Source organism: Chelmon rostratus, chromosome 14, assembly GCF_017976325.1.
Source record: "Chelmon rostratus isolate fCheRos1 chromosome 14, fCheRos1.pri, whole genome shotgun sequence".
In the NCBI taxonomy this organism is placed as follows: Eukaryota; Metazoa; Chordata; class Actinopteri; order Chaetodontiformes; family Chaetodontidae; genus Chelmon; species Chelmon rostratus.
In genome coordinates, this window is record NC_055671.1 from 11,555,322 (window position 1) to 11,572,110 (window position 16,789).

General features: G+C 43.0%; 1 protein-coding gene across 3 annotated transcripts in view; it reads left to right on the forward strand.

Annotated features, from left to right (window-relative positions):
• Positions 1 to 1,137: 1,137 nt before the first annotated feature.
• nrg2a (neuregulin 2a) overlaps positions 1,138 to 16,789 on the forward strand; it is a 50,388-nt gene continuing 34,736 nt past the window's right edge. For all 3 annotated transcript variants that reach the window (XM_041952117.1, XM_041952116.1, XM_041952118.1), the window contains exons 1-3: positions 1,138 to 1,259; positions 11,334 to 11,499; positions 12,723 to 12,841. In XM_041952117.1, coding sequence (XP_041808051.1) covers positions 1,172 to 1,259; positions 11,334 to 11,499; positions 12,723 to 12,841 — 373 coding nt within the window. In that variant the 5' untranslated portion in view covers positions 1,138 to 1,171. The remainder of the gene's footprint in view (positions 1,260 to 11,333; positions 11,500 to 12,722; positions 12,842 to 16,789) is intronic.

Below are 16,789 nucleotides of genomic sequence, written 5' to 3' on the forward strand. Positions count from 1 at the left end.
TTCTACCTTCTTCTTCATGTGCTCCTGCTGGCCTTCAGCTCCCTCCTGGCCTGCCTTTGTCTCATGTCTCTCCCTTTGCCCTATTTTCCTCTGTGATTTCAAAATGTCTGTTGAATCCATACAGAAGGGAAGCAAAGGTCCCACTCACCTTTTAGAACCCAAAAAGACTTATTTGTCATCATAGCCCCAAAGCTTGTTTCAATGGCTCTAGCTCCTCACTGCTGCGTGGACACTGATGACACCTGGCTAACAGCGACAGTGAAAGAGAGAGCTACAACCCCAGACATGCTGGAACTCGCCTGCAGCACCGAGAGGGGCACTGACAGACAAGGGAGGTGAGGAAGGGGAGCAGCCGGGGAAGCCAGAGAGGATTTTGTGTAATTTTTCAGGCAGCAGTCTGTCACAGATTGCGATCTGACATTCGGCACCTCACACATCGCTCCCGCTTACACGTATCCACACAATCGCTGCTCAGCAAATCTGAACCAGATGTGAGGTGTTTTGGGACACCCCCCCACCCCCCAGACATCAACCTGGCAGGGGCAGGTCTCCGGATTATCTGGGTGGGGTCAGCAGTGCAGAGGGGACAACTTAAGTGGTCCCGCTCCACTTTTGCACAGGTCATTACGAGGGAGAAGATGCACCCGAGGTAGGGGGAAACAGATTTGGCTGCAAAGTGGGGCCATGGCGCTTGAGGTTTTTGTGTGGACTCATTAGGACTGGTCTCGCTCCGTCCTCAGTCGTGGCTGCAGGGCCTGGAAGAGCCAGTGCTTATCTGATAGGTCCAGTAAGGGAGCAGTTGATTGCCTTAAAGCAATGGGAAATGCCTTCCTCGCTCCCTCCCTCCCTCTTTCTTCCCTCCCTCCTTCTGTATTCTCTCACTTTTCCCCTCTCAGGCTCTTGAGCAGTGCCTCTCTACCTTTCTCTCCCTATTTTTCTCCCTGCTCCCTCCTTCTCCCTCCCTTCCTCTCCTTCTCTCTCTCTCTCCCTCTGCCCTGCTGTGAGTAGGTGGTTCCTTGCTGTACTTGATTGGTGTGAGTCTATATAGGAGGAGAGACGCTCTAACAGGCTCAGAGTCTGGTGGTGCCCACTTGCCACACGTTCCCAGTAGGACTACCTGTTTTTTTTTTCCTGAGTCTTCTCCTGAGAGGATTTACTTTCTTCTGACAGCATGACGGAGAGCAAGAGGAAAGATAAGAAAGGGAGAAAGAAGGGGGGTAAAAAAGGACTGAAGGAGAAAGAGGCTGATCCCACTACAGGTAAAAGAAAATTAAAGGTGGTTTATGTGTAACTTTTTATGTATATACATACATATTTATATGCGTGTGTGTGTGTATGAGAGAGAGAGAGAGAGTGAGACAGAGAGAGACTTGGAGAGAAAAAAAGAGTGAGATTAAGTTTGTGTTGCTGTATCACGGAAGTGTAAGTATCCCCTCGGCTTGTCAAAGCTTGCCGCTAGGTTGTCACATGGACTGGTCTCCTGATGTGGACAGCTTGTAGAGGCACATCTGGTTTTGGCAGCACTTCGGGACAGTAGGAAAGTCAAATGATACTACAAGTTCAGCTCAAACTTTAAAGCTTGAGCCAGGCAAGCCGCGGACGCCACAGAGCCAGAGCAACAGTCGTATCACGAGCTCTCTGAGAAGCAGCAGCCGTGCTTCAAAGGTGTTCGTCAATCCATCGCGCACTCACGTTCTCACAAATGCTCCGCCACGAGGTTTGAAAAAACACTGCGTCTTCATCTGATGTGATGTCTGTGGCACGGAATGCAATGTTTCAGTTTTTGACAGGGTTAATAATTCAACAGTTGCTGTAGTGCTTTCATCTTATTTCTCACTCGGCGGTGAGTCATACGACATAAAAGTCTGTGTTTTTGCCGGAAGCTACTTTAACATTGGAATATCATGGGAGCCGCTCGTCTTTCGGAGCAGCAATGTGCTTGCTCAGTGGAGGATCCTACAAGCCGCAGCATGTCACTGTAGTTTGACCTCGGGTCATGGGGAAGCCCAACCCCCGTTTCAGTGACACTTTAGGGACAATGCCAAGATTATTACCCTTGCTACAATGGGTCATTTTTACTTTGATCAGATACTGTCTCTATCTCACACAGCATCTCTTGATGGTGGTAGCCATTTTGTACCTGCTGATGTCACTCCTGTCAGCTTCCAACAGATAACCCTCAAGACTGGGTTTAGCATTTTCAAGTTTGTTTTTTTTTTGGTTGCAGATTTTTTATAGACCTTCGAGGCATTAAAAGTGCACCCTTTCTATCTTAAATGTGCTACTGTAGTGCTGTTCGGCATCTATGGCTAATTTTCTTGTTTTATTACTTGAATATATAAATAATTACTGATTACTTGTTCCAAGTTTGATCGTAATCTATAAACATGTAAGATAAACAGCTCCCCGAACTACACTGGACACAGAGTGCCTGCCGAATATTTTTTTGGCATCGTCGTTAATGAAAGCGCACAGCTGCCGCACACATAGAGAAGATCTGCGTGTGATGAACGCAGTCTGGTTTATTTTCTCCACTCTCACAAAATGCCACAAATGAAAATAAACTGCACATGTCTGTTGCTGAGTTTGATCAATATGCATTTAACATTGTGGCTGTAAGCATCCGTGCTGTTCATTGTGTTCATGTATTCAGCTAATGATGGTCTGATCTGATTTTTCCGACGGGAAATGAGATATGCTGATTGATTCGTCAAAAAACTGGGTAAAGGTGCAACCTGTGGGAATCTGTGTGCTCGCCCCGTCGTAAAATGGAGCCTTCAAAGTAGGTCGAAACGAGGACACGCTCGTGGGTGATGCGTGTGGCGTCTGCGCTCAGGGTTCTTCACGCACCGCATCAGGTGTGGTCGTGGGCCTAAGGCTCCAAAATGGGTCAACCAAGAGAAAAAGAGAGGAACACCTTGAGAGATGGATCCTCCACCCACTGCTTCATCCTGATCTGTTGACAGCTTGTAATTATCCATGATTTACATCACTTTGTTTAGGATGTGGTGTATCAATAAATTTGTCCAAAAGAAGGCATCCTTTGCAAAACTGAGAACAAGTCTGCATGAAGCTATGTGTGATCTGTGTACTAATTAGGAGTTAATTAAATGATTAGATGTGTTTACAGCACCAGAGAAGCATGCTAGCTTACAGTATGCTACCTTTGTTGTCTGCACTTTGATCAACAGGTCGTCAAAGATAAATTGCTTCGCTCGCATGCTAACCAAGCAGCACGGTCGCAGGAAACGAAGTGAAACGTGCTCAAACAGACAAATGTAGATCAGAAAGTGCTGTCTCATGGAGATCTGCCAAAATATGGATATGTAATAATTTGGACAGACGTGTCACAGAAAAATGTTCCTTGACAGTTAGCATGTGAATGTGTAACTAAGGACAAGCAGGTTTTAAAGAGTTCAGATTTGTGTTGTTTGCACGGTTGATCTCTGAGCCTCCGCTGACGTGAGAGCTCTGGTTCTTCGCTGGTCTTCACCTCAGCTGGTCAAGTTGCATTGGACTCTTTCGACTGCGTCACTGATAATACGTTATAAAATGCATTGTGTGTGCTTGCGTGTGTACACTGCTTGTGTGGATGGGGCCTTTCAAAATATAATTGCATGTAATCCAGCCCATGAGCGCTCAGTTGAGGTTGTTAGATCAGTCAACTGTCACCAACACTGCAAGAACAAGACAGTGCTGTCTTGTGTGCCTAACGTTCTCCGAGAACTTCGTTTTCTGCATTTATTTAAGCAGAATACCTCACAGCAGGTATTTCTCCGCTATAATTACCCTTTCACTGGCTGTGACGTCTGCAGCATTTGTACCAGAATTCAAGCATTCCGCTGCTGCAATGTGACATGAGTTCCTCTCAGGTCTCTTTTGTTTGAAAGTTATGTGTACTGTGGCTGAAAGTCGACACTCTTCAAAGAATGTTGCGTGACTTTTTTAATGAAACAGGCCCCGAGTGAGAGAGAGAAAACTTCCGCAGACCCTCACGAAGACATTTGTGCCAAAATGTTGGTCCTCATTGGAACCCAAAGACACCCAAGGCAGGGAAAAACTGAGCAACTTTGTTGTCTTTCTCAAGAATAAGACAAGGAGAGCAAAATGCTACAGGCATTTCATCAAATCTGTCATAAATGCAAGGCAACGTGAACGTACCTCTCGTTTTTTTCAAATAGTAGTTAGAAATCCCTGTACAGTCTGCCTGACCTACATAAATATGCCTCTGCTGGTGATGACTTTATAATTCAGAGACTTCTATCATCCGCTTCATCTTATGCCAAAACGAAACGCAAGTTCTTCTCTCTGAGGCTCGTATTGCGTGCGTAGTGAGGGTGGTAATAGTTGGTTACAGTAAAGAGCTGGCTCCTTCATTTTGTGCCAGATGTTTTTTTTTATTATTATTATTATGTACTAGCAGCTACCACACCTTTAGAAAATCTAACAACTGAAATTATTCGGCAACAAAATAGAGACCCACGGGAGGTGTTGGTGAAGCCTCAGACAACCCCGGCATCCGATTTGGGTGTGATCTTGCTTCATATAATTGCTCTTGCAAAATTTTTTTTTTTTTGGGTGTACAGGTATAAACAACAGCTGGAAACACAATTATAGTCCCTATAAAATGCTTTGAAATGAGCGTATCGAGGAGCCCTGTTTTTTGTGCTATGTTCAGCGTCTAGTCTCGAAACACGGCTCATCAATGCCACAAATTCACAAGCACACAGGCGTCGATTGAAGGGTGGTTCCCAGAGACAATGTCTAGAGATAAATTATGACAGACTTTTAATCTGAGAGTAATCTGCAGATGTAACTTTTGAAATTGCTGGTTTACCAAAGAGCTTCCATGCAATGCTGTGAGTGCATGTTTACTTTGCCACGCTGGTAACCGTTATCGACAACTGCTTTATAAGTGACAGAAAATAAATGGACCAGTTTTGCAAGAAATTACATCAAATGTAATATTTGTCTTTGGTGTGTCTGCTTGTGCACAATTCCCCTGCTATCCATCTCTTTTCGATATTATATGTATATGCACTATAGGTTTAACTGAAACCACTGTGTCCATCTCAGAAACAGAGTAACGTGGGCTTCCCATTGGAGTCCTCTCCCTCCTCACAGCCTCATCCAGAAAAATTCCATTTATATGCAGCTAATTTGCAACAGCAAACACATTTTGAGGGGAAACACCAACCAAATTTTTTATTGACATAATGAGGAAATTTTGCTAATGAACCTACCTGGCAACTCCCAAAGACATTAGCACCTTCTTTCCAGCTGTATTCAACTTGTAATGGTTATAGGCATCGGCAGGCCTTGGTTTGGGGAAAGATTATGGTCTGTTTTAACATAAAAAATAAAGAAATCAAAATCACGATCTTTCCCTAACCTTAACCAAAGTGCTTTTGTTGCCGAAATCTAACCACGGTCTCATTTGTTTCATGTGTTTCAGTCACTCAAAGAAGCGTTGTCTCTGAACATAATGCAGGCAGCGTTGTCACCATGACCTAATTAGAGATGCAAATTAGGTGTTTTAAATGTAACTTCTAGCAGGCGAGGTTGATTCACAACTGTTGACAGTATTCAAACTGGTTTTATCTACCAGCTACTGAGGAACAATGTTCTCTGGCTTGTTTGATGTTCAACTTTCTGCAGCAGCCTATATTAATATTGTCTCCAGTGGACATCCAGTGTGTGTGAGTGAGTATCGTGTGTTGGCAGCATCTGCTCACAGTGTTATTCTGTATGGGGGGGGTCGGTGAGAGCCCGAAGGAACCAGTCACAGTGAACTGCATTATGAACAACCCTTCCACATTACAGTCATTTCATTGATGCTCAATGTAAAAATAGTTCTTACTGGAAAGTACCTAGTTGTTAATCTAAATGTTATATTGAAACTGAGAACCTGAGTATTTTTGATTTATGACTAAAAATAACCCTGAACACAAAAGTTATTTATTATTCTTACGACAGTGATATCAGTGCAGGCAGTGGGTTTATTATGATTTCTGATATTTTCAGATTTAGATAAATAATCATTTTTACAGTTCCAACAAAAGAAGTCACAACAATCATTGCAAAACAGTAATATAACACAGAGACCACTAAAGCATTCCAGCGGGGACTTGATAACATTTGGCTGTGTCACTTATGTGTTGAGATGGAATAATATTGCTGTAAAATGGGAGATTTTATGAAGGTGAAACTTTGTGAAGACGTGACTCTGGACTCTTAGTTTAAAGATAGATGTCCACACTTTGATTACAGTAACTTGTTGCCTTCCAGTTCTTACACTAACTAGAAGGGGATTGAGTGACCCCTGTGCATGATTGACATGACTGTTTTCACTGTTGTCAGTAATCCATATATGACCAAAAATATATGATTTAAATGCTATCACAAAGTCAAGTCTCTCTTAATTTGCAGCATCTCCATCTGCAGTTTCCTGCACTGTATACATATTGAGACAAAGACTATCTGCAGGATACAGTACTGCACACATCTGGACAAGCAGTACATATGCATGAATTGTAGAGGTTTAAGTGAAAGCACCAAATATACTAATAAAAAAACTAATGTCTTGAATATTCCAGAACCAAACAAAAACATTTTGCAGTTAAAACTGCGACACTGGATTGTTGTTGGTTCGGTCAACCAATGCAACAAATGTGGTAACGGTTTCGCAATCGCTCACTGCGGAGGAAAGCCTTTTCCCTGGCAGAAGACATGGTGGCTGTGGCTGATTGGTTCAATTTTGTAAATGGAGGCCAGTTCTGCTGCTTGAAAGCAAATATGAATGATTTGCCCTCTTTAGGTTCTAATACACTCAATAAAGTAGCAGCTATGAAGGCTTTTAGAGTTCTTTGGTTCTTTGGGGGTTGACATACCTCTTTTTTTGGAGACAATAACCGTTCACAGTCCACCTTCACCTCAGTGTCCTTTGAACTTTTATTGCAAAGTACATCAGTTTTGTTCATCTTTCTTGCAAGCCTGCATACTTTATGCTTCTGAAACAAATGCAAAAGACAATGTGGTGATTTTGTGCTTGTTAGCATACAATAAACTAAATCCCACAAAAACAAATCAAGGACAAAACAGGGAGACAGGAGTGCAGAATCCCTGACTTCAGGGTTTACATCAAGTGTCAGTGATTCAACTATAAGAAACTATAAGAAAAGTGCTAAAATTGAAAACAATCCACTCACACAACACATTTCTGTGAAATTCTGCACATAAAATCACTCTTCATGAGTGTCACTAAAAGAATTGTCTTATAGCACAAAACTGGTTGGTTGGTAAAAAGCTGACCAACTTAGAAAGTAGAAACATGCAGTGTTTTCATATGTTTTACTGCTGCAAAGACATAAAACATATGTTATTGATAGGAAGAGTAGCACTGTTAGAAGCATATCTACAGAGTTTAGTGGGAGAGAAGTAGAGCGTTTTGAGTCATATGCACCAGATAATTATTTGGGGAAAGTGTATTGGTTGTGGAGGGAGGCTGTTGAAATGATCTCTTTGAACAGATGTTGCATTACAGGGACTAGTGTGCAGCGTCTGAAGACCATTCCCACATGCAAAACCCATTTCTCTAGCTGTCTCACCATGTAATTTGTCTTTTGACGACGTGCAGTGAGGTGACATAACACCGGAGTAATCAGGGATACTTTGTCTAGAGGGGAAAACACAAAGGCATGCCTCGGATTCCTTTTCTAAGCTCCTGGAAGTAAAACAGAAATGTTAACTCAATAATACGAGCAATGCATTGTTAATTCCTCAAGTCACTTTGTTTTTGAACCTCTCTCTGGGCTGAGGTCTCCAACTGTTACCCAAGGCATGAGCTGTTGACACGCCGGTTAGGCTTCTATTCTCAAATTTGGGTTTTATAGTCCATGTCTGCAGCTGCCCCTCCGCTTCAAAAAGAGAGAATCAGGCTGTTGTTGAGGCGAGGGTTTGTCATTGCTGCCGGACGCTTTTTCCACTGGTGTAATGGAAAATGAGACGGCCATTTGTCTCCAAGAAATTATTTTAATTCCAATGATAACAACTATTGTTGGAAAGCATTAATTGCAATTGGTTAAAATAACATACTTTACGTCAAATATGGTTGACTTTATTGCACTTGACTTGAGTTGTCCATCAAACTGTCTACTCTATGATCTTCTGTTTTTCACATCTGTCATTCCAAACTCCTGTATATCACTGACCAAGCTGTCAAAGTGGAAGCTTATGGATTATAGGGGCATTTGTTTTGTTGATTTATTTTGTGTTGGACAGATGAAAGAACTGGAAAGACAGACATTACTTAGCATGGACGTGACCACTAATCTCTGTGCAGTACATAATGTTAAACATCTGTATCTCAAAGCTAGAGTGTCTGATGGACTGTGTCTTCATTAGAGCTGGATCCTGTAGGTGGAGCAGACTCTCCTGCACATCTGGCTCACCGGGTTGATGAGAAGTGCAGTCCTGTGTTTCTGTAGCTTTTCCAGGCAAGGACAAAGCTTGTTTAATTTGCTTGGCAAGGACAAACCTGTGTCCAGGCAAAGTACTAAACATTTTTCTTTATGGTGCAACCTCATTCCTGCTGCTCTCTGACTGACAAGGCTTTCCTCAGGCAGTGTGCTTGGCGGAGTCTGGCAGAGCTGAGTGTGTGGAAATCGTGTGCACATTCAGACTTGGGACATTTGTGGGTTTGGTTCCGTTCTGTAACTTTTGTAAGTCATCAGATAAAGCAGGACGCAAACAAGCTGCCTGTCAAGCATTGCACATGGGCATCATTAATGTGCCCATTAACGGGCTACAAATCTCTATGTCATTTTATACAGTGCAACTGATACAGTGTTGGTAATTTTCCATTAGCTAGCATACTGTGAAAATTAGGGGGATCAGCAGACCATAGGGCTTTGTGCAGTCTGATCTTTATTTAACATCAACTCCCATATAGTACATTACATTTGTTAAATAACAGAAAATGTTTAATGGAGAACATCTGGAGCATCAGGAGTCTCATGTTCAGTATATGGCCTTGCCAGAGGCTATTGATAAACCCCCACCACTTGCCGAGTTGATTTTACATGGCGATATACAGTACACGTTCAGCCTATATAATGTTATGACTTTCAGCAAAACCACATTTATGCCTTGCTGCAGAAATGAGGCTTTTATTGTCCCAAACCCTTTTGGGACAGTAAAATCTTGAACTAACTGCCCGAGCAATTGCAGCACAAAGATCCATCCCGAGAATAAGCTCATTAAGTTCACTAAGCACTGTGGTACAAAGGCACATCTGCCTTGCGTTAGAATCTTTGTCTTTATTTTCCAAATGCCATGAATATCATCAGTCACATTTTCCAACAGGAAGCTGTTCACAGATAAAAGTCCACTGTCTTACCAGCGACAGAGTAATTTTAGTAACAAATAGCTGCTATTGAACTAAGAATAGTTGCTTTTTCCATTGATCTGTGCTGTTTGTGAGCTATTTTCAATTTGACATTTCATTATCTGTGATTCCAGTGGAAATCAGCTCAAAGTGTACGTCAGACAGACGGCTCTCTTAGTAAATGCGGGGCTCAGTGTCGTGGAATAATCATGCCCGCTTACATCGTGAATTGCCTTTTGTATTAAACTGGGCAAATTTGTGCTGCTCAAGTTATAAACTAAAGCAATATCGTTACTTAAGTGGGCAAAAAACGTCACAAAACTTGCTGTTAATGATTGCTGTAAGATCATCAATCTAATGATAAAACTACATTTTTGGCACCAGACCTGTAAAATAAGGATGGATGATAGCAAACTTTATCCAGGCTGCATAATTGTCATCTATATCAGCTTGAGTTGAATGTCTGGTACCAAAGAGGTGCATGGCCGGAACTGAGAGCTGTGTCCTCTGGCTCCTATGAGGAGTGTTAGTGCCAAGTGACCAGAGGTGGCAGGGCACACAGGATATACTCACAAGACCCCGCAAAGACAGACATCTTTAACATCCACATCTATGAGGTTTACGAAGCTTGAGAAAGGCTGTGTGAATACTTGTTTAAGTGGCTGACACGGCGAGCTTCGTTAGGATCAGTAATAAACAACAGTGACCTCTGCAGAATCGATGAGGCGAGTCCTTCAAAACACTGCAGATCATTATGACGCTGACTATTTTGCAACGGCCAACTTATGTTTTCACATTCTTCACAAAATTTTCAGGCACACATTACAGCGTTACTGGTGAGTTGTAAGGGAGAAAATGAAAAATGCAGCGTCACTAAGGTTTTTCCTTCTGTGCAGATGTGTCGCCTTTACCAGGTCAGTGAAGTAGGACAGTCTCTCAAAAAAGAGGACGGCGGGATAATTTTGGTGCACGTCTATTCCAATGTTTAATTGAAGTTATTACCTATGCACACTTCATTTTGCTCGTCATGCTTTGTTTGTCTTTATTCTGCCGTCACTCTTTAGAGGCAATGCGCTGCAAACAGCTGGAATTTGTAGGACTGCGCGCTTTAGCATATGCATGAAATCGTAAATGTTACACAAGGAGAGAGAGTGTTTGTGTGTCAGAGAGAGAGAGAGAGAGTGAGAGAGAGAGGGGGGCATCTTGGCCAGCCCCTGGTTGACCCTTGTTCACCCCTTCTCTCTTGCTCCACCCTGCATGAGTCTTCTCCTAAACATGTGTGCAGCTGTCAGCTGGCAAGTGTTTGTGTGAGTGTGTGTTGTGTGTGCATGTATACATGTGTTTGGACAAAGATCTTTTATATGTATATTTCAATTAGCTTTTTCAGTTGAGGAAAAAAAAAAGTACGACAGAATCTGAAAGTTCTGAAAAGTGACTCCGTCTTTTGTGGTAGGGTCGAACAGGTTTTGCAAAGTGCTGTTGCAGATGAAAGAGTTATGATAAAAGCATTTTCCTTTTTGATTTTGTCATCACAACAAACTAGTTATTATAGCGTCAAAATGTTTGGGGCTTTTCTTGTTTGCCGATTGCCTCTAATTGCTTGAGTTTGTGGCCGCAGATTTTCTTCATCAGCCGGTGGATGTTTACCAAATTTTGCTTCAGGTGGTTTTACTGCCGCAAAGTCGGAGTGAAATTCAGCGTGTTTATTAGTCTGAGACAAAGTTGATAATGTCTCTAGTGACAACATCTGGTGGTCACATGAGAGAGTTGTTGGCTCAGTCCATAGAGATGATGATTGGCTCCACTGCTGCCTCTCCGTCCTTCTTTGTCTCGCTGTTTTCTCCTCACACACTGACACGCAATCCTGAACCGACCGAGCAAGCCAAACTATAATCAAGTTTGTGTCTATAATGGTTAATAACACTGAGCTCTCTTTCTCCCTTTTTAGCTGCGGCTCCAAAGTTAAAACCGATGAAGAATCCAATAATAGTGGATGAGGGAAGCAAGCTCACAGTTAAGTGTGAGGCCACAGGGAACCCTCTCCCTACCTACAGATGGTTCAAAGATGGCAACGAGCTGAAGAAAAGCAAAAAAGTCCGAATAAGGAACAGCCAGTGAGTACAAGTCACCCGTGTCCTGTAAACATGTGAGATGAAAAGAGACAAAGGCGAGGATGCTATTATCAGCAGACTGTGCAGTTTTTCAAGATACTGTAGCTTGAAACTCATTTAAAAATCAATATAGAAATTGAATTAAAACATTTATCTAATATGTGGGATTATAAAAGCTTATTCCTTGATTCAAATGTAACTTAATGATTTATTCTAAATTAAATCAATTTATCATCCTTCCTCATGCCAATGTAACGTTCAAATAAAAAGTGACATTTCTCCACCCACATTCAGCAAATTCACAAGTTAACATTCAAGTTTTGCCTGATGGAGCACAAGCGGTGATTAATGTCTGCCTACTTTAGCCAAGCATTGTGTATGTAACTGACCAGACACGGTGGTTTGGTGCTACTGTTATATCACATTTTAGCATGTCACATATAACATTTCAGTGGTTTAATACACGAGTAAGTACAAGAGTAAAACCAGACAATCCATGGGTGTATTATAAGAGCTGGATACATGACTCCAAGAAGCTGCCCACTGGTTTGAATAGAAACTGCTTAGCCAAACAAGTTCTCTCTCTTCCTGCTTTTCCTCTGTGCCGTGCGGCTCACTGCTCAGTTACTCTCAGCCCAGAGGGATTACAACACGCACATAAATAAATGTAATTCATACTTAAAACATTCATAACACAGAGAGTGATAATTGACTTTTTTTTTGCATTTTGGGGTATCCTGTCAAATGTTTTACAGACGTCTCATTAATATTAGCAATTCCATAGTCGGCCACTGGGGCAACTTAGCAGCGAGGCTGACTTGCGCCACCATATTCAGCTCTGTCAATACATCCATGGTCCTGCTCTACTCTCCCTCTGTCAGGTCGGCTAAAGATGGTTAAATTATAACAATTAAGTAACAGTTTTACACAAGTAAAACCTCCTACTGATGTAAAGATATCGACACGGGGTGGTGCTATAAAACCAAAACCTCCTCTTATGATACACTATGCTTGGTAGCTCTAACATTTGGTTCAATGCTTTCTTAATGTCAGCAGTTTTCTCCACTCAAATGTTACCACAGACAAAGCAGAGCGTTGTTGCCATGCTGCTGCTTGCCCTGTTGTCTGCCTCTCTGTCCCCCATGTTTCCACTTGTTGCGTTTCCATGCTATTTCCTCCCTGCCCTGATTCCCCTGACTCAGCTGTGCAAGTGTTGTCTCTCACAGGAAAAACTCCAGAGTCCAGATCAGCAGAGCAAAACTGGAGGATTCTGGGAATTACACATGTGTGGTGGAGAACCCGCTGGGGAAGGACAACTCCACTGGCACTGTTAACGTCCAAAGCAGTGAGTATTGACTCCTAAGCAACAAGTGAAGTGGCGCAAATGTACACTGTTGTTGTCCTTGTCATGACTGTTGTCTTGCCAAATGAGAGATCAAAAGGAGCCATTGCAAACAGGCATGTAACAGCGCTAACATGCATGAAGAACAACTGTCCACACATGTGGCTGTGGGCCCATTCATCAGCGGAACAGTGCATTGTACTTGGAGGTGAATGGAATAAAATGCACTGAATGGTGCCTTCTCTCAGTTTTTCATTCACGGCAGTCTGCTGGCGACGTGAAATCCCACAAAACTACAACACTGAGTGCCTTTGACCGTCACTAGCACACAACAGAAGCAGCAGACTATAGAGTATAACATCTAAAACGTAGCTCGACAGAATATGTAAGGGGGAAAAAGTGTCAAGATCTTCAGAGTGTGTGATAGAATCTAACAGGCTCGTTCAGTAGTGGTGTGTGTGCATTGCTGAGTTTTGCAAAGCACTGTAGCAGATGAAAGAGTTTCGATAACAGCTGCTTCCATTTGGTGGGGTGGTGAGTTTGTGTTTGTTCCAAGCAGTGCGGGTAGTGAGTGTGCGGCTGCTGTGGGTAGCTTGTTGTCTGAGTGGCTGGAGCCAGTGTTAAAAAAAAATACATAAGGAGATACAATTTGTGCAGCTTTGCTTCGATCAAGGAAGAACTTAATGCTATCTGATTGTGTCAGAGAACCATGCGGCAGGTCATCTGTCAGACGATGCTTGATGTGCATGAGCATCCTGCTGGTACACAGAGTCCACCTGGCTGCTCTATCTGTCTATCTATGCTGTGCAGACAAGAGGCTGTGATGTTGCACAGCGCCAGTACGGACAGTGTTTTTTTTTTTTTTTACTCAAGGTGCATGACGACATATTCCCGCTATTGCAGGTGAAACATGCCTGACTTGATCAGAATCACGTTCACTGTACTTTCACTGCTTTAGTTAGAAAAACAGTGTGGGTTCCTCGCGCCGCACCACAGAGGAGATGCTCTCATTCTCATCGCTGACCTTGACAGCAGGGTGATGTCTGTAGACATCCCACACCGGCGTGAGAGGTATAGCCGGTAAGGAAAAGAGAGGTGCTGGAGTTTAGCCATCACTCAGTGTCCTTGTATTCACTTTCAGGCACAATAATTACTCCCCCTTCCCTCTTTATATTTGTCAAGGCCACCTTTTAGTGCCATTGTTTACGGTTAGCAGACTTAAGCTGAGCTGCATTATTAGAGTAGCAGCTCTTTTCAGATAAAGAAAGGGCCCATTGTGTTTGAAAACACAGAGATTCTCAGTGGTTCCAGCATGCAAGTTTCATTTCCAGCAAACAATTGTGCAGAAAATAAGTCATCTATCTTGTATTTAAATGGGGCTGCACGTTCCCTCTTTTTATTTTCTGACATCTAAAAAGCTTCAATAAGTTTTTATAGCCGGATCGTGTGACTTATACTGTACGCTTGTTATGACACTTGGCTTGATTCCAGTGCAATGATATCTTTTCTTCTCTCCTCGGGAGCGTGCACTATTTAAAGGGTCAGTGACGTCAGATTCCAAGCCCCAGACATAAGGTGCTAACATTTATGAAAAATTAATTTGATAAACGGTAATCACTGAGCAACAATCATGCTTAATGGCAATTAAATAAAATAGGTTAAATTGTGCTCTACACCCTGCAAAGGTCGGGGGAATCCCTGGTGGTAGCACCTGTTTGCCTGAGTGTTTAATGAAGGCTTATGAACATGTGACTGGTGGCCCATGAAACTCTATATGATGATCTTAGCAGACAAAAGTGCTTGTAATTCAGCAAAATCAAAGAAAATATAATATTACAAAGCAATGAACAAGTGGGCTGAGACGTACTGTACAGTAGCCTCGATGGATAAAACATGATATGGTACACTAGACAGTGTTTTCAGCTACAGCACACACTGTTTAAAAGAAGTAAAACACGATATCCCTACATCTGGTGCAAAATGTGCTTATAGTTAAAACATATGTGTACATTTGTGCACATTGCCTTGAGTCTCATGCACGTTTGCACGTTGCCGTGCACACGATTGTGTAAACGCATCTCTGTGTGTTCCTTGCGAGGCTGTCTGTCACCACTGACGTTTCCTTAAATCGCTCCTGGATGTTCGAACAATGGCATCACTGTGCGTCCTATCAGGTGCCGTGATCATCAGATGCCTGTCTCCGTGTCTTTTTTGTTTGTGCATGTGCGAATGTGTTTGTTCGCCGTTCGACAAAAAAGTCCCATTGTGTTACAGCAGCACGCCTACTTCCGTCATGCTTCAGGGGAGAAGGCAAGACAGGGCGAATCAGGGGTGGTATGTCCATAGGCAGGGGGAGGGCTCCGCTTAAGCTGCATACATCAATGAAAGGAAACGGCAGCGTGAAGTGCTCGTTGCTGTGGTTGTGATGAAATGCTGAAATCAGCAGATGTTGAGAAAAAAAAGGCACGATGCGTTTGCATAGAATGTGACAGTAAAGCGCTCTCTCTGGCTATGAAACAGGTTGGATCTGAAAACATCTGCTTGAAGCAAATTGATTTTGATGCAGAGGACATGCAATTCACTTAGTCCAAAAGCTGCTTTCCATCCTAAGGTCATAAGAGAAGCGGCTATTGTGTTAAAGGGCTGCAGTGGAGTATGCTTGCCTGCTGCAGTATGTTGCCGAAGCAGCATGTAGCCGCAGTATTATCTGTGTATGTGTGCCTTCCAGGGAGGGAGAGAGAGAGAGCAAGGGGAGGGGTGCAGCTGTAGATGGACAGGGAGAGCAAAAGAAGAAGAGAGCGTGAATAAAGGGGGGGGAAAAATTACAAAATGAGGGAATGCATGACAGGAAGCAGACAAAGACATTAGGGGAAGAGCGCGAGAAGGGGGTACAGCTTGAGGAAAGAGAGGAGGACAGTGAAGGAGAGAGAGAAAAAAGTATGAAGAGGAGGAAGACAAGAGCCCGCTGTGTTGCAGAGGAGACTTTCACACCCATTTTCGAATGCAGTTAGTGCTTTCTGGCTTTGTCCAAGACACCTTCCTACTGTATATGTGATGTCTACAGTCAGGTGCTAGAGCATGGCTCTCTCTACCTGTGTTGTGCCACTCACGCTATCTGGCCCGCATGCATGCTAACACAGCTGCAGCCTGCTTTGTCAACGTGAAGACTCAGAGGAAAATGCAATAGCTGGAAACATCGGCCGCCACTCAGGCAGAAAGCGAGCAGAGCACGGATGATACAGTCAAACAGCAGCTCGACACAGGAGCTTTGTAACCCTCGCAGAGAGAGAGTATGTAGCACATGGCTGTGCCTGCCTGCTGTTTGCTCTGGTGAAGGCAGACTTCGGGAAACCATCACTCAGCTCCACCACATGGTGAATACAAGCCACCACAAGCTCAGCAGCTCACACAGAACCCTGCACTGTGCCAGGCACTGATTTGACTCATTGTGTTTGCGTGAGGTGGAGGGTGGAAGTAGCTCATGGTGAATATTATTGTTTTATTTATTTATTTATCTGTTGATTGTTTTTCTTATTTTGCACTGTAGTGGCCTGTTGCAAGGTTTTTAAACTGTGACACAGCAGCTTGCTTACGGAGTTTCAGCTCTAACAAACATTTTTATCAACGAGTTTGAACATAGGTCCATTAGGTGACATGCATAGCATCAACTACACAAGGAGTGCCAGACAAACCTGACGTGTAGCCCTGAGCAGCAATTAAATAGGTGTTGCCTAAACATTCCTTAAATAAAAACATGATAGCTCAGTTTATCATGAAATACTATGTGGAAGGGAAGAATCGCTGCCATTTGCCATGTGAAGCAAAAGCATATAAACCCCTTTTATTGATACCACAAGTAACAGCTGGTCATCACTCAGCCTGTATCAATATTTGTGCAGCAAGACAGATGCGACACCCATGTATCTCTGAGACGAGATGTGGACCATGGTG